The 22,902-nt window shown below is 41.3% G+C and overlaps 1 protein-coding gene across 2 annotated transcripts; it reads right to left on the bottom strand.

The window, feature by feature from the left end:
* Positions 1-118: 118 nt before the first annotated feature.
* On the bottom strand, positions 119-12,776 carry coch (coagulation factor C homolog, cochlin (Limulus polyphemus)). 2 transcript variants are annotated; one of them, XM_061063785.1, is made up of 15 exons: positions 12,666-12,776; positions 10,149-10,190; positions 9,976-10,020; positions 9,028-9,184; positions 7,096-7,229; positions 6,763-6,834; positions 6,264-6,320; positions 5,871-6,018; positions 5,560-5,663; positions 5,190-5,416; positions 4,973-5,087; positions 4,474-4,617; positions 4,233-4,389; positions 3,145-3,239; positions 119-3,041 (listed from the first exon to the last, which is right to left on the bottom strand). In XM_061063785.1, exons 2-15 carry the CDS (start codon positions 10,180-10,182, stop codon positions 2,869-2,871), a joined length of 1,662 nt encoding a protein of 553 aa, XP_060919768.1. In that variant the 5' UTR covers positions 10,183-10,190; positions 12,666-12,776; the 3' UTR covers positions 119-2,868. The 2 variants fall into 2 exon arrangements, with proteins under 2 accessions (XP_060919768.1, XP_060919767.1); XM_061063784.1 differs by having other exon boundaries at positions 12,670-12,776.
* Between the last annotated feature and the right edge of the window lie 10,126 nt (positions 12,777-22,902).

Here is a 22,902-nt window from a genome sequence, read left to right as displayed (position 1 = left end):
GTTTTGGTAAGAAAATAAAAGGAGCCTGTTTGTTTTCTTGTAATCTGCAGTGTGGGCTGTAGGTGGCGCCACAACCCCATTTGAAAGTGTTTGGAAAAAACCTTTACAGGACACGGTGTAAAAATCACTTATCTTTATTGAGACACGGAAAAACAGGTAATAAATACAGAAAAAGGACAGATCATCATTTAACATCCATAAAGCATAAAAGTTTCATTGACCCAGACTAAAAAAACAACAACGATTTTATAATATTTATATCTGCTGTTATATCGGACACCTGACACCCGCAAACAGGAAATGACACCACAGATGAATTCAACGACTCAACAGATTACACAGTGAAGTCTTTAAAAAATAAAAACCAGTTTACGATAAATCTCTGCTGCTCTGTTTTTACTCTGTTTTCCCTCAGCACAGACTTTGTTTTCAGGTTATTTGATTCAAACAGAAAAGAAAATGCCGACTACAATCTGATATTTCCAAACGTTATAGAAGGCGTGTTGGGCCGTAAATCGATCTATTTATGAACTCTTATATTCCTCTTTTAATGTGTGCCACATGCAGAACTACAAAGGACTCGTGACAAATGTAAGAAATAACACAAATAAATTGATATAAGCTGTGATGTTTACTTTTGACCACCAATTTGGCACGTTTTATATCAATGTATGTTTGTTTTTTCCTCTTTTGCACATTGAACAGACAATAGTTCAGGTGGAAACAGTTCATATTTTATACATTTGTGTGCTTAACCCTGGGCTGTGGCGGTCTTTATAAAATAAAGTAAAAGTTAAAGAGAAACACAGAAATCTACAGGTTTTTCAAAATGTTCATCAAAATAAGTAAAACACCAACGAGGAGATTAAAAGATTTAATTGAATATACTTCTGATCATATGGTTTTGATCTTTTGTTTTAGGATGTTTTAAATTAAAGAATATGTAATTGATTTATGAATCCACCAACTGAAGCTTGACTCTAAAAGACCATTGTAGAGAGCTGTCTCCCCCCCCCCCCCGCCCCCTCCTCTCTAGAGTTGATGCTCACTCAGGTTGCTATGTGGTGGACACTGAAGCTTCAGTGTTTATCCAGCTCTGCATCGGTCTGCAAACCTTTCTGTGTTCTAACCTCTCTCCATTTTTCAAAAGCATCTCCAATATTGATCCTAGTTTGAGCACGTTTCTGCTCGTGGAGCTTATTAGAAACATGCAGAGGCTTTTTAGGTCGGGTACAATCACTTCTATCTGAACCACTTCTCTTGCCCGCTTCCATCGCTGCAACACCTGTTGGTTTGACCTGATAACTGCTCTCATATCTGACAAACTGAGGGGCGTCCAAAACGGCCGTGTGGGGTTCCTTAAAACCGCTTACCTTCTCTGGTCCAAACAAATCCAGAGCATTCAGGAGCAGAATCTAAAGTTAGAAGGAGGACATACTGGCTGCTGCATTGTTGTCAGAGAAGCCAGCACTTCAACATGTTTCCTTAATGTCTGATCATATAGTAAGATCACTTTATCATTTCACTCACTACACATCTTACTGACTGGACCTTTAAAGCGTGTTGGTCTTAAATTGTTAACCGGCAGACATCCAGATGTTTTTTTAGATGCTAAAATGTTTAAAATTCACCTGAAATAAAACAAAGCTTGCTGAAGTCTCTCTGGTACTGGGGAAAGAAAATATTTAGATACCCATACAATCTTTACTTTTAAATTAAAAGTCCCACATCTTAACTATGAAACAGTTTATATTTCCTTTTATATTTCTCTCAGGATTTCAGGAAATAAAATGTAATAATTAAAAGATTCTTAATCGTTTATTTCCACTTTAATGTGCAGTTTATTAGTCAGGCTAGCCAGGTTTCATTTTACACTTCTCTTCTGTTTTTTATATAAAATTATTTATTAGCTATCGACGGCACAAAGTGAGAATCTACGCCATGACCTACTTCCTCTGAAGTTAACGAGGAAAAAATAAATTAAATCAATTCAGCGAGCTAAAAAAGATGAAAGCAAAGTTTCTACAAGGTGTTCACTATAGGCTGCTGTTGAAATATATGTTTTAAATATTGATCAGATTCATTTTAAAGACTGTGATGAGAAAAGAAACACTCACGACAGGAGATGACATAAAAAAGAAGAAGAAGAAAGATTTAGATTTCTACCGTCAATGATGATTGGTTAAAATCCAAACGCCTCCTTCATTAAGTAGAAAAATGTTTTTGGTATAAATGTGTGATTTCTATGTTTTGTGTCTTTTATATACATGTGTTCTTTTATGTGTATGTGTTAGTATAGTTGGTTTATGTGTTCAGTTTATATACAGAGTGTGTGTGTGTTCTTGTTCTTCTGTCTTTGTGAGGACCTCCTACTTTATCTGCAAAGTGGGGACTTTTTCTTTTTCAGTTATAGCGTGAGACATCGATCATATTTTAAATGATTTTAACAAGTTTTTAGAGATTTAGAGTTCTCCTCATACACCCTGCTCAGTCCTTCTAAAACTTGTTCACTGAGAACAAGTTTAGAAAATAATGTGATCAATTAATTAAAAATAAAAGTCTGTCAAATGTCGAGGTATTTTCAATTGCCTTAAATGGGACAGAGCCCGGAGACAAGAGATTTTGTATTACCTAGTAACAGTAACTATGGAGGGCGGGAATTGACAGAGGGTTACTTCCTGGCGAGGGCGGGGCTTGACAAAGGGCCAATCGGTTAAGACTTGGTTTTATGTTCAGGGGCTTTCAAGTTAATTCACTGACGGACATCTGATGTTCAGATGTGTCTTTTTATTTTTGGGAGGACCTGGACATAAACAAAGTGAGAAGAAGAAGCACAAAAGCACTGAGTGTGTTTGTGTGTGTGCTTTCTCAGTTATTCTCTGTGAAGTCTCGGCAGATCCCTCTGACCAGTTGTGGGATGAACTTTTCGAGGCCGGTGAACTCTCTGGTGAAGAAGGTGTGGCTGTCTTTCGGCTCTGATGACATCGCTTTAAGGTCATCCAAGGGTGCCCAGGCCACGCCCACCGAGAAAATGGTGATTCCTGGAGTATGGTAGAACGCAGTAACAAAGGATAAGAATTTCAAATTGAATTTGTTCTCCCTGTTTTTTTTTTTAAAGCCTCTTTCATATTTTGAAATACACACCTTGTTTGAGTGCAGCCATCGCCGGGCCTCTGACGTCATCATACGATTGGCCGTCTGTCACCACGATGAGGAAGTTGCGACCTGGTCCTGTCCGCCTGTAGGACAAAATGATTTTTTAAACTTCTAAGTCAGGTATCTTTCTCACCCTAGAATGAATGAATGACTCCACCTCCTTCCTGTAACCTGTAACCTGTTTACTGTTTACGCCATGATAGTTTACATGCAGCAGTGTGTTGTCTCGTCCACTTCTCTTTGTTAACTCACAGATGTTTACAATCTGCACAGAATAATAATATACACTGACAAAATGTCTTCTCCTTCCCCTAATCTGGCAACATATCTAAGGGCATACATACATTTCAAAGGTTGCTAAATAACAAGCATAGGTACAACTGTTACTCATCAGAATACTAAAACAAATATCGTTGTTTTATTGTAAATAAATATTATAAACATGTAATTACTTATCCTCTGGGAAGCTTATCCTGCACTATGATGGATTCTGATAAGGCTGACTTAACAGTGACAGGAAACCTGAACCACATCAGGCCAAGTTGTCCCGTACCATGCTGAATCACAAATCACCTTATATTTTAAATATTAAAACCTGGTTAAAGAGGACATATTATCCCCCTTCTCCACCTCTTCAAACAGTCCCCTGTGGTCTAAATGAAACATCTGTGCTGTGCTTTGGTCAAAATATAACATGAATCAAGCACCAGAGGAGGTTTGTGACCCTGTATAAACCAGCTCTCTCAGAACGCTCCGTTTTGGTGTGTGTGTCTCTTTAAATGCAATGAGCCCCCCCTGAGTTTTCCCCGTAGACAGGGGAGGGGATTTATTTTACCAGAATCCCACTGTGACATCACAAGGAGAGCACATCTGAAACAGAACATTTTTCTCTGTGTTGTAAGACTTATGCAGACCACAACTGGATGGATTTATTTCACATTTTGTGGGTCAGTAGACACTCAGGTTACCCAAATATATGTTCAAAAACACTGTAGAAGTGGATTTTTCACAAGATGTCCCCTTTAAGTGTTTTCTAATATTTTCTGATCACACTCAGAACTCCAGTGTGGTGTTACCTGAACAGGTTCTGTGTGGCGTAGTTGATGGCGGCCCCGGTGGCGGTTCCTCCACTCATGTAGGGGATCCTCTTCAGAGCGTTGATGGCGTCCTCTTTGTTGTGGTGGTCAAACAGGCCGAACTCGAGCCTCTGATCGTAGGTGAACTGCACCGCACCTGGACACACAGCTCAAACAGTCAGCCAATCAGCTCTTCCATTAAACCATTAATCAAATCATTTTCCATCTCGTGAAGGCTCACCGATATGAGCGCCCACGTCAGAGATGTCGAAGCTTCGGGAGATTCCTGCCAGTAAGTCCAGGACCATCCGGAAGTTTCCGTCTCCAACGCTGGATGAGCCGTCGATGAGGAAGCCGATGTTCACTGAGTTGTAGCAGGTTTTACCTTTTCATGAAAATACATTTTACCCATTTATGTTCTACTTCTGATTCAATTAAAAACCAAACCATATTGATACCCATTTGTTACCATGGCAACAAAAATAGAAGTCTTAGGCACCCAATATTGGAAAATGTCTTGTTTTTCGTTTACAATAACCGCAGACAAACACTTGCATTTAGACAGTGTGCAGGAGTTTGTCTGCAATTTTTGATAGATCCATTCCTCTCCTTCAAACCCGTCTCATGAGATAGATTTAGTTTTTAAAAGTTGCTGTACTGTTGATATTATCAATCTTTAAAATAAAAGAGATCGTATCATTTTTAAACACATTTCATGAATCTCAGCATGAAAGTCTTACTGCAGAGCAGGCCGTCCAGTGAGCAGAGTCTCTGAGTGAGAGGTTTGACATGTTTGGTGGTGCTGAACCAGCTGGGGATCAGATAACTGAAGAACCCGTTATCTTTACACACCGCCTGCAGGAAGAAGAAGAAGAAACATGGAAACAGTCGTAAAAAAGAAACAAATCTTTATCTAAAAGTGTAATAAATGATTAAGAACATTAATGAAGCGTGCACCTTCTTCATGAATTCCTTGTCCCGCACCATGCTGAGCTCCTCAGGCGCCGGTTTGGCCACGGACACCAGGAAGACGTTGATGCCGGACTCTCTCGCCAACATGGCCGCCTGCTCCAGGTCATCAGAAGGCCAGCCGTCGATCAGCACCATCATGACCCGAGGGTGACCCCGCCTCCCCCCGTTCTCCTGGGTGAAGAAGGACTCTGCTGTGTGCATGATGGCCTTACCTGCACCAATCCAACATCAGAACAAGGAACAGAAACATGTTAATGAGACTGTGAATTCATTTAAACTACAAATCCCATCAGTTTGAGCCACATGTAAATGTAAAGTACAATAGTGCATGTATGTTGGTGTGTTTGATTGTTACCTGTGTTGGTGTCTCCTCCCAGGTAGGCCACTTCTTTTATGGCAAACAGCAACTCTTTAGGCTGAGTGTAGTTGGTCAATAAGAACTCTGTCCTGGGAGAGTCACTGTATACACACACACACACACACACACACACACACACACACACACAGATTATGATATTAAAGTATCTGTAAGGTAACTTTTTGATTCTATAGATTCAAACTGGCTAAAAAGACATATTCCTTAAATATTTTTGAAGTAAGGAGCACTAAATATACATCCTAACGGATATGTTTATCTTCTGTTTATGTGCATGTGTGGAGTCTGACCTGGCCTGGATCAGGCCTACATGTGGTCCCATCGGTCCAACTCTCAACATGGCCACCAGTTTGGTGACAAAGTTTTTCTGCAGGTTGAACCGCCGTTGTCCGATGTTGTTGCTGCTGTCGATCAGGACAGCGATGTCCATCTGACATTCTGAACACACAGAAACATATCTTATAAATCTGTTTTTGAACACTTTAATAAATATGACACAACCACTAAACACTTCAGTTTTTTATCTGGTCTAATATTATTATCAACATTGTTTCTATTTATAGAAGATTCTTATACTGAATAACTTCCTTGATTTGATGATAAAACTCTGGTCCTGAAAAGTCTGAACATAAAAAATAAAGTCAGATCTTCACAACAACAAACACACAGAGCACAAGGCGTACCTTTGTTTCCGCCTGTCAAAGCTTTCTTCACTGATGGCTTCTTCAGTGGTTTCTTTACTGCAAAACAAACACACACACACACACACACACACACACACACACACACACACACACATGGAGGGGTCAGCTAAGGTAACACAGTCAGTCTGGTTGAAACATCAAACTCCTGTTGTGTCTGGAAGCTTCAGGGGAAGAAAAAGACCCGACAGCAGCAGCAGAAGTTTCTGTTTATAAACCTCTGAGTCGTTACTGTCAATTCTCTGAATCATTGGTTCTCAGATGATCCGGCCTGAGGATGGAGCTGGTTGAGCATTTGACCCCAACAAGAACTTATAAACAAACTTATTTCAGTCGGCTCCAGAGGCTTATGGTAGTCAGACAGAGAGCGCTAATGTTAGCCTGGAGACTAGCACTAACACTACTGATCATATGTTCATGTGTTGATTTTAATCATATCCTTGGAGGGTCCACTCAACGGGCCTTTCAGGGGCACATTTACCTGGTTGTTCAGCTGCAGGTAGAGCTGTGGTACTGGTCTCACTGGTCAGCTCTAGTGGAGAACTAACTGGTTCTAATAACAGAGACGATGGAGAAAGAGAGAAAACAGTACCTGTTAAATCTTTTTACAAAAGCACAGAGTGATGATCATCCAGATATCTTTGTTACCACAAAGGTTTCACATGTAAAGTGCTTCATAAGAAGATCATTGAAAACATGACATTATTTAATATTTGGCGCCTTGGACTTAAAATTTGTGTTGCCGTGGTATCAAACAGGTATCGATCGAATCATATCAATGTTTACAAATGTGGTATCATGTGTCTCCACCTACTGGTGAGGCTGAAGGAGGCGGTCCAGCGGGACAGGGCCTGTGATTGGATGCCGTTGGCGTAGGAGCTCAGGTAGTTGTACCGACCGTGCAGCTTGTGAACTCTGACTGGGCCACCGGACGGACCCAGGACCCCCCTACAAGACAGAAACACAATCATAAACCAGAAGCTAACCTTCTTTCAAATCTTTAAGTATTTATTATTTAATTACATCTATTTTATATTTGTTTTTTTAAGCCCTTGTCTGAAAACCAAATCTTTTGCTTGGTTTTAAAGGAGCAATATGTAGCTCTGACCCCTAGTGTTTAAAATGGGTACTGCGCTCTAAATTCTAAACATCATAGAGAGCTGTCTCCCCCTGCCCCCTCCTCCCTAGAGTCGATGCTCACTCAGGTTGTCATGTGGTGGACACTGAAGCTTCAGTGTTTATCCAGCTCTGCATGGGTCTGTAAACCTGTAAACCTAACCTGTCTCCATTTTTCAAAAAGCATCTCCAATATTGATCCTAGTTTGAGCACGTTTCTGCTCGTGGAGCTTATTAGAAACATGCAGAACTCCGATTTGACACGATGCCCAACAGAATTTAATTTCTGTCTTTAATAAATCCATGTGGTGAATTACTGTGAGTGACATTTTGTACTTTGGACAGTATATCACCGGTCAAAGAGGATCAGGATAAGACCCGGCTGTAATAGAGAAAAATAATCCTTCAGGGCTCAACAGTTAATAATTTTACAGAGTATAAATGTGATCAGCTCTTCATGAAAGGATTCAAGGTAAGCTGAGTGCGTTTGAAACAAATTTGATCACAGTCAGGTCCAAATTCAAAGATGAGAAAAAAAACCCATTTAAAATTCAGACATTTTTCTGATTCAGGCTCAAAATAAACACAGAGAAAAAAGTTAATCGTTCAGGGAGGTTTAAAGTTACCTCAGGAAACACAGAAGGACTGTCTGAAGAGCACACAGAGACAATTCATCAACAAGAAGGCAAGAGGACAAAAAAGAAGAAGAAGAAGAAGAGGAGGAAGAGGAGGGTGTGACACACACACAGATTTTCCATCTAAAGTCACATCATTAAAGTCAACAAAGAGTAACCCCTAAGAAGAAGAAGAAGAAGAAGAAGAAGAAGAAGAAGAATCCTGAAGGAGTCGACGTCGCTCAGAGTTTTTCCTCTCCGGGCCTCCGCAGACCACAAGGAGGTCGTGCCGGGTTGAGCGCTTAATCCTGCACATTCCTTCATGGTGTTGGTGTTTTGTTGAGGTTCAGCACACAGCAGGACTCATGCTGCTCATTATTATGTCACATCTGCTGTCAGTCGTTGAACACTGTTTGATACACGTGTCTGAAAATCCACTCCAGAAAACCTCAGAGCAAACCGGCTGCGGACCTCCAACCTCCATCTTAAACCATGAGTCCCACCCTAAAGCTGAGCTCTAAGATACAGCTAATGGGGTTCCTAACAAATAAGCAAACAAAAATAAACCCTCTGCTCAATGAGTTTCAGCTTCTTCACCCCGATAGGTGCAGAACGAAACAGGACAATAACAGATCTGTTCCTGCTGATATCACTGAGCTCAACAAGCTGAAGCCATGTTTACATATTCATATTTATGAATCTATTTATTTAAGTCCAAAAGATTCTTTTTACTCTGGCTTAATTGAAGAGGTTATTTATATTTTTATTGATTTTATTGGTTGATATCCCCCCCCCCCATGCCCTGATTGGTGGAACCTTTCACACTTTGATCATTCTTATCGTTCTTATAGTTTCTTTGTTTTCTCTCTGATGTGTCAATCATGTGATTGATGTCTTTTTCTTGCTGGCTGCAAAACAAATCTTTCTCTCTGATTTCTGACTCTATCCTCTGTCCTGTCTCTACAATAAAGGCGTAAAAAGCCCGAAACCTGAAAAAACAAAGCATGACGCCTCACCTGTGTACAGCGGCTCCACAGACGGACGAGACGGCGGCGTAGATTCCTGTTCCAAACACAGACACTTTCCCCTGCGTGCAGTCCGGAGGACACAAAACCACCAGACCGTCCTCGGCCAGGTCGGCTCCACGGGTCACACAGGTCACCGGGTACGGCACTGATCAATGAGTCACAACATCAAATGAAGGACAAAAAAAAGAAAAGCTCACTCAGGCTATGAACTTTAAAACATTACTAAGGAAAACTGGGATGAGTGAGGGACAGTAAAATGAGTGGTTACCCTGTCCCTGAGAGAGTCACTGATATATTTAAATACACATCAGAATAACAAATGTGCTCTTTGAAAAGGAAGGACACAGAGTAAAGATCGTCTCTCATCTGTTTCATCTATCAGAGGAAAAAAACAACATTTAAAATTCAGACATTTTTATGATTCAGGCTCAAAATAAACACAGAGAAAAAAGTTCATCGTTCAGGGAGGTTTAAAGTTACCTCAGGAAACACAGAAAGACTGTCTGAAGAGCACACAGAGACAATTCATCAACAAGAAGGCAAGAGGACAAAAAAGAAGAAGAGGAGGAAGAGGAGGGTGTGACACACACACAGATTTTCCATCTGCACATCATTAAAGTCAAAGAGTAACCCCTGATCACCGTGAACTGTCCTGATTCATGGGTTCACACCATAGTGCTTAAAATGCTTTTAATTCTTGTCAGTTTGGCCCTTTACATTATGCTAGCTTCACCGCTAACAGAGCCTGACTCATGAGAACTGTTGGCTTTGGTTACTTAGAGGTTAGTGTATCCGGATTGCTGATTCAAAACAGAATCACTACTCACAAGAACTGTTCATCCTTTAATTCATCATCGGCCTCTACAGACACTCAAACAGCTGGTAAAATGAACAAAATACAAGAAGTAGCAGACGATGAACATCTTTCAGACTTACCATTAGCTTCTACTCCAAAAGTGATGGATATCAGGAAGGAAAGGCCTGCAGAGGAAGAGAAAAAATATCAAATACATCGAATACGTGAAAGAAAGAAAGAAAGAAAAACTTTTAGCTGACAAAGGGAAAGTCAGCATACTGCTAAGCTAGTAGAATAGAATAATATAGCACACCTGTTAGAGGCAGCAGGTGAGACAGCGGAGTCATTTCTGCACCTGAAACACAAACTGGGCTCAGATTACAAATATAACAGTAAGTCAAAATGTTTATATTTGATTAGAAATTCAGTCAGTAAAGCCATCAGTACATCTGTCCGGGCAAACAGTGACACTGTGTTATCAGCAAACTCATAAAACATGGTAAACATAGTCAGTCGGTCGGTCAGTCAGTCAGTCAATCAGTCAGTCCGTCAGTCAGTCTGTCTGTCAGTCATCAGATACAAACAAACAGCCAGTAAACTACAGTAATGTGTACATTAAACTTGGATAAAGTGTTAAGCGGGCTAGCAATGGTAAAGCTAATGGTGAAGGCTATGCTAATACCATAAACTGTTATGATTAAAACTTTCAATCACTGGATAAACAGTTTACCAAGCTCATTAACTCAGTTCAAAACTTGCAGACTGGTTAAGACAACATTTACAATAAACAATTAGCCAGAAAACGGAGTCAGTTGACAACAGCCATTCATATTGTGATAATCCGTTAACCAGGCGGCCAGCGAATCAGATCGTGAGGAAGTTAACAAGTGATAAAGACGGGTAAACTAAATAATCTGTCAGTAAACTAAATTGTTAAAACCAAATATGTAATTATTAGTACATTGGTCAGTGAATGGGTAAACAAAGCCGGCCAACTAGCAAAACATAATTTAATTAAGATTTAATGATAACTATAATCCAGTCTGTAAACCAGTAAACATCCAAACAAGGCCATTAAAACTACCACAGAAGAAGAAGGGTGGTTAAGTCGACAGATAACTCAGTAAAACAGTCAGCAGAGCAGTCGGCATACACAATAAATGGCTTTATTATGATTGGCAGTCAATAAAACAGTCAGTAAACAAGAATGAAAAAATAATAAATAGTACGACACCTTTAAACTGTTTGCCAAGTGAGCAAACCACCCAACAGCTAATTAACTGGCTATGTAAACCAGTTAGGCATGGAAATCAGTCAGTAAATAGGTTGTCAGACTAAAAAAACATCTAAACCTGCATACAGTAAAACCAGTCCACCAGTGGTATGAGCCGGTTTAAGACCAATAAATGATTTAACACAGGTGAGTAAAGAAGAACTGTACAAAACCAGTCACCAAGCAGAAACCAGTCGGTACCAACAAGTCACTTAATGGTCAAACCTGTCACCAAGCAGGTAAACAGGACCAGTTAACAAGCAAAGACTGCATTGACCATGATAACAGTTAACCCAGTAAACCAACCAGCCATAAACTGGTATTTAGTAAAGTCAGTAAAAATAATCAATAAAGACTAAACTAACCAGTCAGTAAACCAGTCCGCCAATTAGTAAACCAATCACAACTTTAACAGTCAAGAAGAAAATCAAGTAAGCAACAAGCAAACTCAATCGTTAAAGAGCTAATGGAAAACAGTCAGTAAAGACGTGAAACAGTCGATAACTAACCGAGTTAGCATTAATAACAGGAAGAAACTGTTAACCTTTTGGTAAACCAGTTTAATGAAGTCGAAGTCAACCAGTAAACAATATCACGAAGTTTGTTGGTATGTTGGTTAGTTATTAAGCAGCACAACCCGATGGTAAACCAATCAGACGCTTAGTAAACAGTTGGTAAAAAAAAAAAGAACAATCTCAAGCAGTAAAGAGTTTTCAGATTTAAAGGGCCAGTTCATATCTCGAAAGTCAACCAGTAACCAGTTAGCCTTAGAAGAAGAAAATATCCAGGTTAACTTTTGATCAACCGGTGATCAGATTTATAAAGTAAACATGATATAAACCAATCAGAACGTTAGTCAGTCGGTCAGTTATTGAGCATTTCAACCCATCATTGGTAAACCAATCAGCCAGTTAGTAAACTTTCAACATACAGCGAATCAAACTAAGAGAGTCAGTAAAGATGTGAAACAGCCGATAAGTTTCCTGGTTGCATTAGTAAAAGAAAGAAACTGTTGACCGTCTGGTAAACCAGTTTAATGAACTGGTAAACCAGATGACCAACTGTTTCCAGTCAAGTCATGTAGTTATCAAGTCAACCAGTAAACAAATCATAAACCAGTACGTCTGTTGCTTTGTTATTTAACATTTAACCCATTTAAAAACAAATCAGCCAATCAGCAAACCATGCACATGACATAAAGCCAACCAGTAAACAAGATAAAAAACAGTCAGCCAGTTGGTAAACAATTCAACCAATTGGTAAACCAATCACAGTTCAACCAGCAAACCACTAAAGTTTCTGTAAGTTCACTTAACCTCCTATTGGTCAATCTGGAAACTGATCCGCTTATTACATTTTAAACAGTTGTTAATTAAAGAGGCAGTCGGTAAAGTAGTCGGTCAGAAGGAGCAGTCGAGAAAACAGTCAAAAAGTGAAGTGAAATCTTTCTCATTCTGTTTGAGTTTAAACCAGTCAGTCAGTAATTCAACCAAAGAGTCTTCCAGTCAGACAGTAAGAATCTCTGTGCAACGCAAGAATTAAACTCAGTCCTCTTACTGACTGTTTCTGCAGCGAGACGTCTGTCAGGAAGAACTGCTGAGAGTTTTTTATTCCCTGGGAGCAGCAGGCGGTAAGCTGAGGATGCTGAGCTGGTGTCGATTGCCCAGCGAGAGAGTCAGCCCTTTAAATAAGCTCCCAAACACACACACACACACACACACACACACACACACACACACACACACACATACACCTTGAAAAGTCGTGACATCAGAGGAAGGGGGAGGGGCTTTCCTGGCAGGTCAACCAAAAAGAGAGAGAGAGAGATACAAAAAGGCAAAGAAAAGTAGGACCAGAACGACTGAAAAACTCCACTGATGAGTTATTTTTTATTATTTATTTAAAATTAAATTAGCTTTGGGAACATCTCTACTTCCTTTACTTACTTTATATCGTGTCAAAATAAATAATTTACTGTAAATCCATCAACATACATTCTGAGAAATTTGTTCTAGAAGAACTCAAAACTTATTTTACGTTCTCAGGAAGTTGAAGTCGAGCCCCTGGGTTTGAGTAACGGACTATATATAGACCCTTAAAAAACATAGTAAACAGTGTGATGTTTTATGGGGGTGGGTGGGGCTTAGATGGAGGCAAAACAATCCTCCAGACATGTTAGCCAACGCTAGTTAGCAAGTTGTTTTTGGCTTGCTTTGGACATTGGTGGAAGAAGATACGAGTCTCTCTGAGTATTTGAAGTCACTTCCTCTCCGGGTCAGAGTTACTGGAAGAAGTTAACAGTGATGAATGGGAGCAGACTGGCCGTCCTGTACTCTTCCCTGAAAGACTACATCTGATTGCAGATGATAACTCTGTATTTACATAATTCATAACATTCCCGGAGGAGCGCCTGTTCATCTGTTTCCTGTGAGTCTCAGTTAGTAAATAATAACTTACACAGAGGCTTCACTCATAACCAGTCAAAAAAGAAGGTACTTAAATTCAGCGTCTTTACTAGAGTTTTTTGTGCTCAATGTTAAAGTTTGAGTCATCTGGAGAGGATGCTGCAATGCTGTGAGAGAGAATCTGTTTCTTTGTCTCTTGTTTGTTTAGCGAGCTCTGTAAACCTGACTGACAGTAACTTTAGGGGGACACGTGAGAGAACGACGACAGACTGACACATGGGATGTGTAGGATATAAAATGACTGGACATCTGTGTCACAAAACGTCTGCTGTCACTGAATCCCAGAGGCTGATGTTGCTGTCATGATGTCAGCATCGTCCTGAGGGCGAATCTGGAGGCAGAAAAATCTCCTGTTGTGACAAGAACCCAGAGAAATACATCCTGATCTGTTTTTCAACCAAACTCACTTGTTGTAAAAGATAAATCGAAGTCAATCTAACATCAAGCAGGACTTGAATTTTGCTGTAACAGAAAAACACCACGTTAAAAACTCCTCATGAGGATCGTGAAGATGTTTCTTTCGCTGTTTTGGGTTTCTTATGCACTCAAAGCGTCCAAAGAGTGGAGAATATTCCCTGCCAGAATGTCCCCTGGCTCCCACTGTGGAAGGGATGCTCATAGAAAGAGTCTTGAAGTGCTGTGGAGGTATAAAAACAGTCTGATATGATCAAGTCAGTATTGCATATTCGCCTGTTTGCAGATGATGTCACGTTGTTCATTAGTGAAGACCAGAAAGAAGGTGAGATCCACGGTTAAATCTGTGCAGCGGCAGTAGCAATGCTGGCTCTTGATTTGCCCATTGTTCTACTTTCCAGCCCTCACACGGGATCAGGAGCTTTAGCAGTGCCTACAAGAATGAAATCCTGGATACAAGTGGCTCAAATTAGCTTTCTTTTTCTGGGTAGTAAATCTGGACTCGTAATAAGGTCAATTCATGGGAACAAGAGCCACCTAACAAGGATTTCATCATCCTCTAATGTCTCTGATGGTCTTTGTGGGTTGCCTGTGTTCAACCAGAGCACGTCTGAGTCAGCTGTTTACATCCTGACACGTGTGTTTTGGCATATCCCGCAGTGTTCCTAAAGGATCTTGAAGGTGCTACAGTTCTCAAGGTTAAAATGTGTTTCTTTTTGCCGGGTGTCTGGTTTCACAGTACACAATAGCATAATCACCTCATTAGCTCACTGTTCAAGATTAAGTGATTAGCCGTAAACACTCGCTGTGGCCAAGCACAAATGGCAGATTAATGGTTCCTCGATCTTCAGACATTAACTCGCTATCATGGGAAAAAAAAGGATTGGTGTTTTGAGAAAACTGCCGAGATGTACTCGTTCTCTGGGGAAAATGGAGTTAAATAAAATGTATGGATGTATGTCCACTTCGGGCTTCTGTAGCAAACAGATATTTAATGAAGTGCTTTGTTTGTGCCACGTGTGGACGTCTCGTAGCCTCAGGACTCTTCATGTTAGCCTCGTTCTATCACCTCTGAAGCTCAGGTTATCAGAGGAGCTCAGGGTCAGCTCGGTTATGTTACCGCTCAGAGAGGAGCGTACCTGTGTGCAGGTCTACAGGTGGACCAGGCAGCCGTAGTCAGGAATTCGGCTTGGCCAGCTCCCAGCATGCAGCTGGTAAAATGAGATGGGTGAAGAAAATGTCTCGGGGAGGAATGTAGCTGAAAGAGAACATTTTCAAACATAGATTCATGTAAAAATGATTAAACTGATGAATGTGAATCCTGCTTTAAGCCACGTCTCTGTGTGAGGTTCTGATTTAGAGAGACTTTTTTAGACTTGTTAAATTCACTGAAGGGAACTTGTTGTCTTTCCTCTGTGGGTGTCTGTTTTGTGTCTCAGCTCTCAGTAACACTAATAATCTTCCTGTGATTGAAGCTTCAGTCAAAACATTCTTGTTGCCAGGCAGATTTCTCCGAGCCGATCACTATCAGGAGCGTCTTTGTCTGAGAGCTCGACAGCTTTCTGAAGCTAAGGGTTGCTATTGTACCAGGATACGAGATGGAACATTAGATAATTATCATTTCTGAGCAGTGATACGATCCATGCCGACTTCTTTTGCTAGAAGAAAAGAACTCGTCATCTTTATTAAAACCAGCCGGTTTCCAAGAGTGTCACTTTTTTTTACTACGGTACTTTTAAAAAACAAGAGACTTGAAATGTTAAAGTCTTTATTATTCAAATAATCGATTGTAAAATAAAAATAAAATCTACTCCATAAAACAGCTGCTTTAGAGAAGTGAGTGCATCAAAAATGTTCCTGCACCCATCTTATTTGCACAAAAGTGTTGACAACATGCAAAGTGTGCATTTGCCGCCTGAAATTTTAGTAAATTACAAACAATCAATCCGTCCCCTTTTCGTCTTATCTGCAGCCGGCTTTGTGTCATAGTTTACCGACGGCTAAGCAAGTTGCCCCATCAATCAATCAATCATTATTTGTGTAGCACCAGTTCAGAACAATTGTTATCTCGAGACACAGCTAAAGTCCGGGCCCCAGCCGGTGTGTCCCAGTCCATGAGAGGTCTGGCTCCGCCCCTGTTTATAGGTTTAAGGGATGTTACAGTTGTCTCGTCTGTGGAATAAACGTGGCCTGCAGCACAGAATAATCAGAAGCTAATGAATGTGCCGTGTGTGTTTTCATGGACGGACCTCTTGGTTATTATCTTTATATAACTTGTTCTAGGCTTTCTAATTGAGATCCAGAGCACATGTTTGGTTTCTTTGGAGAACTTTTATCAGATGGGCGTCCCGTGTGACGAGCAGGAATGTGATCTGTGTTCGCTGATCTCCCACAGAGCTGCTCACCCTGAAGATCAGCTTCACATCTCTCACCGGGAAGTTTAAGAGATGTTTGTCTTCCGCTGCCTCTAGAAAACAACACAGACAAACAGAAGGAAAGAAGGTGAATCATGATATCACATTAAATTGGACTTTGGGTCTCTAAGAAAACCAAAGGTCTGATTCTCATGAAGGATTGCGCTGCTTTTGCGCACCCGCTAAACTTCTGACAAATCCCACACAAATGCTCCCCTAACTGCACTGAAGAGCAAACGAGTCTTTCGTGCAGTAATTTCTGCCCCCTTTCTGAACAAATTAGCCTTTTTGTAAGAATCATCTCATTCACAATCAACGGCACTAACAGCCATGCAGTTAAAGTAAAAAGATGTGTGTCTGCTGAGAGTTGGTGGTAACTGCACTGCAGTATTTAAAACAGATGTGATGCTCAAACTCTCCTCTGTGTGACTTCAAAATAAAAGCTCTGTAAATAAAGTCTGTAAATATGATTGTGACATGACTATTATGAATATAAGCAGGGGTTAAATCAGTCCGGGGCTGATAGCGGCTCCACACCTTATCCAAATCTTTGGACACGGTTTGGAGATGGTACCATGACGACAATGTGAATGATGTTTATGTTTGTCATAAACCTAGTGAGGCTGCAGTGTCCTTGAATGCATCATGAGCAGCTTTGTTAACGGAGAGACAAAGTTCTTGTCCCTGCAGGTTGTTTCTGAACAGAGAGGAACTGAAACCAGCAGCTGCCTGTGGGGGAAGAACTCGACCTGATGGATTATTGAAACTGGTCCCAGCTTTTCCTCGGAATGAGACCTCTGAACACCTGTATCGTCTTCCACCTGGATTAGTGTAAATGCTCCAAATATCTTCCTCTGATAGAAAACGTCTCTTTCAGAGCGCAGAAACCTGCAGACACCTGATCCCTGTGTGTCACAGAACAATCCTGTCTTTGTGGAGGACCGGGCTCTGTGTGTGTTATCGGCAGAGACCTCGAACAGACGCTGGGACCGACAGCTCTCTGAGGGCCGAAACGCTGCACACTGACATGGTTTCTGTGAAGCGTCAGATCAGAACGACACATTCAAGCGGTTACACGGTTCAGATGAAACATCAGATGGTCAGCTGAGGTCACAGCTGGAGTGGGACAGGATCCAATCAGATCTCTTTCTTTTAAAAAAGCTACAAAACCGGCGGCTGACCAATGATCTGGGATTCTGGGATCAGCAGGAGGATTTCATGGAAAAAGTCATCCAGTGAGAACTCGTCATTGGAACAATCGGTACCTCTCACTTTGTAAACTAACACAACAACACTTGATTGGAGACATCTTGAGCTTAATTTAAAGGAGCAGTATGTAACTCTGACACCTAGTGTTTAAAATGGGTACTGCAGTCCAAATCCTAAACATTGTAGAGAGCTGTCTCCCCCCGCCCCCCCCCCTCTAGAGTTGATGCTCACTCAGGTTGCCATGTGGTGAACACTGAAGCTTCAGTGTTTATCCAGCTCTGCATCGGTCTGTAAACCTTTCTGTGTTCTAACCTCTCTCCATTTTTCAAAAGCATCTCCAATATTGATCCTAGTTTGAGCACGTTTCTGCTCGTGGAGCTTATTAGAAACATGCAGAGGCTTTTTAGGTCGGGTACAATCACTTCTATCTGAACCACTTCTCTTGCTGCTTCCATCACTGCAACACCTGTTGGTTAGACCTGATAACTGCTCTCATATCTGACAAACCGAGGGGTGTCCAAAACGGCCGTGTGGGGGGTGTCTTAAAACCGCCTACCTTCTCTGGTCCAAACAAATCCAGATCATTCAGGACCAGAATCTAAAGTTAGAAGGAGGACATACTGGCTGCTGCATTGTTGTCAGAGAAGCCAGAACTTCAACATGTTTCCTTAATGTCTGATCATATAGTAAGATCACTTTATCATTTCACTCACTACACATCTCACTGATTGGTCCTTTACTTTCATCTACTTCATGTAAAGTAAAAACATATTTCACTCATTAAACCAGAGACACAGGGCTCCATGTTCTCCTGATGTTTGACTGAATTACTCGTTTGAGTCTTACATTAAATATGGAGTTAAAGTCGTGTAAACTTTTTGTAAAGACTTGAAAACTGTGTCATGTGGATGCCGTTGTACTTTAAATGTGATTTTGTGTGTTTTTGAAGTTGCTGTGATGGAAGAAACATTTGACGCTAAAGTATCATCATCATAAAAGCTGTGTTTTTTGAGTTTCCTGTGGCGCCTCAGAGACGGCTGAGGAGCAAACCAGGACAGGTTTTAAATTTCTTCTTCTTTCTTTAACTCTCTGGTGTCTTGTCTTTTTCTTCCTCCTCATCTTTATCTCTTGTACCTGAACGCCTCCTGAGAGTTTTAGACCTCAGGGAGTAAAAAAACACTGAGAGGAAACAAGAGGAGGAGTTTCATTAACAGGAAGTCTCAGTGGGACAAACCTGGATACATAAAGGTTAAATGAGTATAAGTGTTGTGTCGTCCCCCTACTTATTTCCATCCTCGTTCTTTTAAAAACACAAAAGCTGTTGGCGAAAAGTTCTTGAGTGAGTGCCTGAGTGACATCCCCCATCTGTTCCTGCAGGGGGCGCTGGAGTCCCATCGATGGCGGTCTCCATGCTCGAAATGTTGTCTCAGCCTAACTTTCAGTCAACCTAACGACAGGCTGAGAGCTGGAGCTGAGGCGGGTTTTAAGTCTGTCAATCATGTCAGCTACACACCTTATTGTGAATAACTCTTATCCTTCATCAAATGAAACGGATGAGTCATCAAAACATTCACGATCGAGACATGAGCTAATCAGATCTATTTGTTTTTTTGAACCAGGCTGTAAACATGTTAATCTCTGCTGTAAAAACAGGCTTTTTAGAATAGGTGTGTGTATGTGACTTCCTGTGCTTCTGCAGCCAGCCTCTAGTGGACACATGAGGAACTGCAGGATTTTACACTTCAACATCGGCTTCATTATTTAACACCAGAGGTTGCTGCTTGGAATAGATACTCTCTCTCTCCCTCTCTCTCTCTCTCTCTCTCTATCTCTCTGTCTTTGTGTCTCGAGGCAATCAGGGACAGATTGATGAATAAATTAATGAATTATCAAATTGAAGAGGAATCCGGTTGTTTACGAGGTTATCTTTCTAGGAATTTCTTCAGTTGAAATATTTTAACCTTATGAATGGATTCATGTATCTAATTAGGATCTCTATAAACGTTTCTTATTAGTTTAAACTGGCGGATGAAGGAATGAAGAGATTCAGTTTGTTATTGGGAATCGATTTTGAATCTTTCAGCTGCTTCTTTTATCAAGCAGACAGCAGAGTTTCAAAGTGTGTTGACAGAAGGTTTCTGAGTGATATTGTTTCTCACTCAGAGTCAGATTTGTGTTTTTCCAGCTAATGAAGCAGAAAATCTGTGGAAACATTCAGAGCACGTTTGTTCTGTGTGGAGAAAATAAGTCAGACATAATTTCTCTCTGAGGACGGTAAACATTATCCCAAGGACGAGACGGCACGGCAGGACACAAACTGGTCTTTGTGTTGAAGGCTGTAGTACACATGTCAGCCTCCGGAGGCGCCGCTGAGGCTGTGTCTTTAACCCTGGTAGACCTTTTTTTTTAAAATATGTGTTACATAACAGTATTATGATTATTACAGTTAACTAACCCTGAACACTGGCGGCTTTAACGGAGAATTAAAGACTTTCTGATTTTTGTTCTTGGCTGATCTGAAGCTTCAACAGGCAGGGAGGAAACGCCAGAGTCACCAAGTGTTCCTGAACGCATCATACCATCCTGCAGATAAAAAGAGGACCCCCACGTCGAGCTGCAGGGGAGGGGGGGCGACCATCACGAGGAGGAGAACATGGACTTCTTCAAAGTGTGTGTGTGTTTCTTCAAAGTGTGTGTGCACATGGAAGTGCTGAGGGTGTCAACATCTCTACTCAGATCTTTTTAACTGTTTCAAGGAAAAGTTAAACGACAACCATACCTGTTTGTTACCACAGCAACAAAAATACAAGTCCTATAGACACCTGATATTAGATCATTTATTGTTTTTAAGTACCGAAATGGCAGACAGCCTCCAGCTCTAAAAAGCATCAGTGCTGAAAATCCTGATAACGTATCCGACTGGCAACTTGAAATTTCTGCCTTCCCAGATCGAATGGAACGCACCATTAGCTTAGCTTAGCTTAGCAAAAAGACTGGAAGCAGGTGGAAACTGTTAGCCTAGCTCCCTGCACATGCTGGACTGATTTCTGCTCTGAACACACGGAGAGGAGCGAAGGTCAAACTTCCTCCAGACCTCCTTCTAAGAACTCAGCAGGAGGAGACTCTGCTCCTGCAGCTCCTCTGTTATGATCATAAGAGAGCAGGAGGCTCCTTCTGTTTCCTCATACTCGTGCTTCCTTGTCATCAGGTCAGACTGTGTGAGAGGTTATTAAAACATGCGCTTGTTATCCACAACATTTTAAAGGAGAACTATTGTAACTTTAAAATCTGTTTTATATATTTTTGTTATGAATGTCACATTCATAAAAACACAGACTTTACCTCACAGGACAAATAATTCACATTTAGCAGAAATTGGTAATTTTTTTAATGATGTCTGGTCTTATTCTAAAGGTCCAGTCAGTGAGATGTGTAGTGAGTGAAATGATGAAGTGATCTTACTATATGATCAGACATTAAGGAAACATGTTGAAGTGCTGGCTTCTCTGACAACAATGCAGCAGCCAGTATGTCCTCCTTCTAACTTTAGATTCTGGTCCTGAATGCTCTGGATTTGTTTGGACCAGATATGAGAGCAGTTATCAGGTCAAACCAACAGGTGTTGCAGTGATGGAAGCGGACAAGAGAAGTGGTTCAGATAGAAGTGATTGTACCCGACCTAAAAAGCCTCTGCATGTTTCTAATAAGCTCCACGAGCAGAAACGTGCTCAAACTAGGATCAATATTGGAGATGCTTTTGAAAAATGGAGAGAGGTTAGAACACAGAAAGGTTTACAGACTGATGCAGAGCTGGATAAACACTGAAGCTTCAGTGTCCTCCACATGGTGACCTGTGTGAGCATCGACTCTAGAGAGGAGGGGGCGGGGGGGAGACAGCTCTCTACGATGTTTAGAATTTAGACTGCAGTACCCATTTTAAACACTACGGTGTCAGAGTTACATACTGCTCCTTTAATTGTGTTATTGTATCACTTTGGGGTCCTGCTCAGTTAGGTGTAGTTAGTTCCTTTAAACATATCCTCCCTCTCCATCTGGCCTCCTCCTCCTTCCTATCTCCTTCTCTCATCACACTTTATAACTCTCACTTCATCCTCCATCCATTATTTGCTCCTTCTCTTCCTCCTTTGGATCATCTGGTCTCGACCAATCCATTCTCCCTGTTCTGTCTCTTCCTCGTTCCTCCCATGTGTCTCCGTTTATCTCCCTCCTCTTCATCACCTCCATGTTAAACTCTCACTTGTCTTTCCCTCCTGTTTCTGCTCCTCATTATTTCAGCTCTCAGGTCATTGAGTCAACATAACAGAGTCGACATCAGCGACACTGAGCTGGGATTAGCTCTGTGTGTGTGTGTGTGTGTGTGTGTAAGAGGGCGGGTGGTCTTTGCAGTAGAAATAATAGAAACAGAAACACGTGTTGTCTCACACAGAGCTGAACTAACAGACTCCAAATGAAACCCGTCTGCTGATGAGTCACGTTTTGTTCTGAGAATAAATCACTTCAGATCGTTCACCATGATTGTGTTTTTAGTTTTTAGACATTTATCTATTTTAAAATCTGGAATTCATTCTTCCCCCTGAAGTCCGTCTCACCCTCAAAGTGTTGTAGTGTCTAAATGGCCTTCTGGGCCTCCATACATGTGTGGTGGTGACTGTGTCTGCAGAGACTCTGTCCTCTGACTGGATTTTACTGTTCTGGGTTATTCTGTTTGAGTCTGGGCGGGGGAGCTGGTGTGTTTCCTCCAGCCAATGACAGCGCAGCAGGTGAGTTTAGGAGAGGATACAACTCAGTGATTGGATGGGATTCAAACCGGTGAATATGACGGACGAGGACGTAGCAGCAAAGAAGAGAAAATATAATCAGAGTGAGGAGAAACAGCTCGTTCTACAACAAGGGTGAACCTTGTGTTGTCTTTTACCCGTGGACGTGGAGTTGGTCTACTTCCTGTTGGACAGGCAGGTGACAAACACTGGCGGTTAGCTTGTGCTAGCGTGCGTTAGCTTGCAGTGTAGCTACAAGCAGTAAACGTACACACTACGTCCTGCACGTGCTTGCATTGTGTAGAAACTAGGTCGTCTCATGTCTCATTCAGGGGTAAGTAAACTCACAGTATAAACTCCGTCATCTGTGACACGCTTTGAGTGCGGGCTAGTGCACGCAAGTGGTAGAGAGCGAACAGGGAGACAGGGAGGCGTGTGATTGGTTCATCAGATTGGTACCTCGTGGCAGACATTGGTTGAAGTTTTTACAGGCTTACAACTGATACAGATGACG

Source organism: Labrus mixtus, chromosome 18 (genome assembly GCF_963584025.1).
Source record: "Labrus mixtus chromosome 18, fLabMix1.1, whole genome shotgun sequence".
NCBI classification, from domain to species: Eukaryota; Metazoa; Chordata; class Actinopteri; order Labriformes; family Labridae; genus Labrus; species Labrus mixtus.
This window is presented reverse-complemented; position numbering and strand designations above follow the sequence as displayed.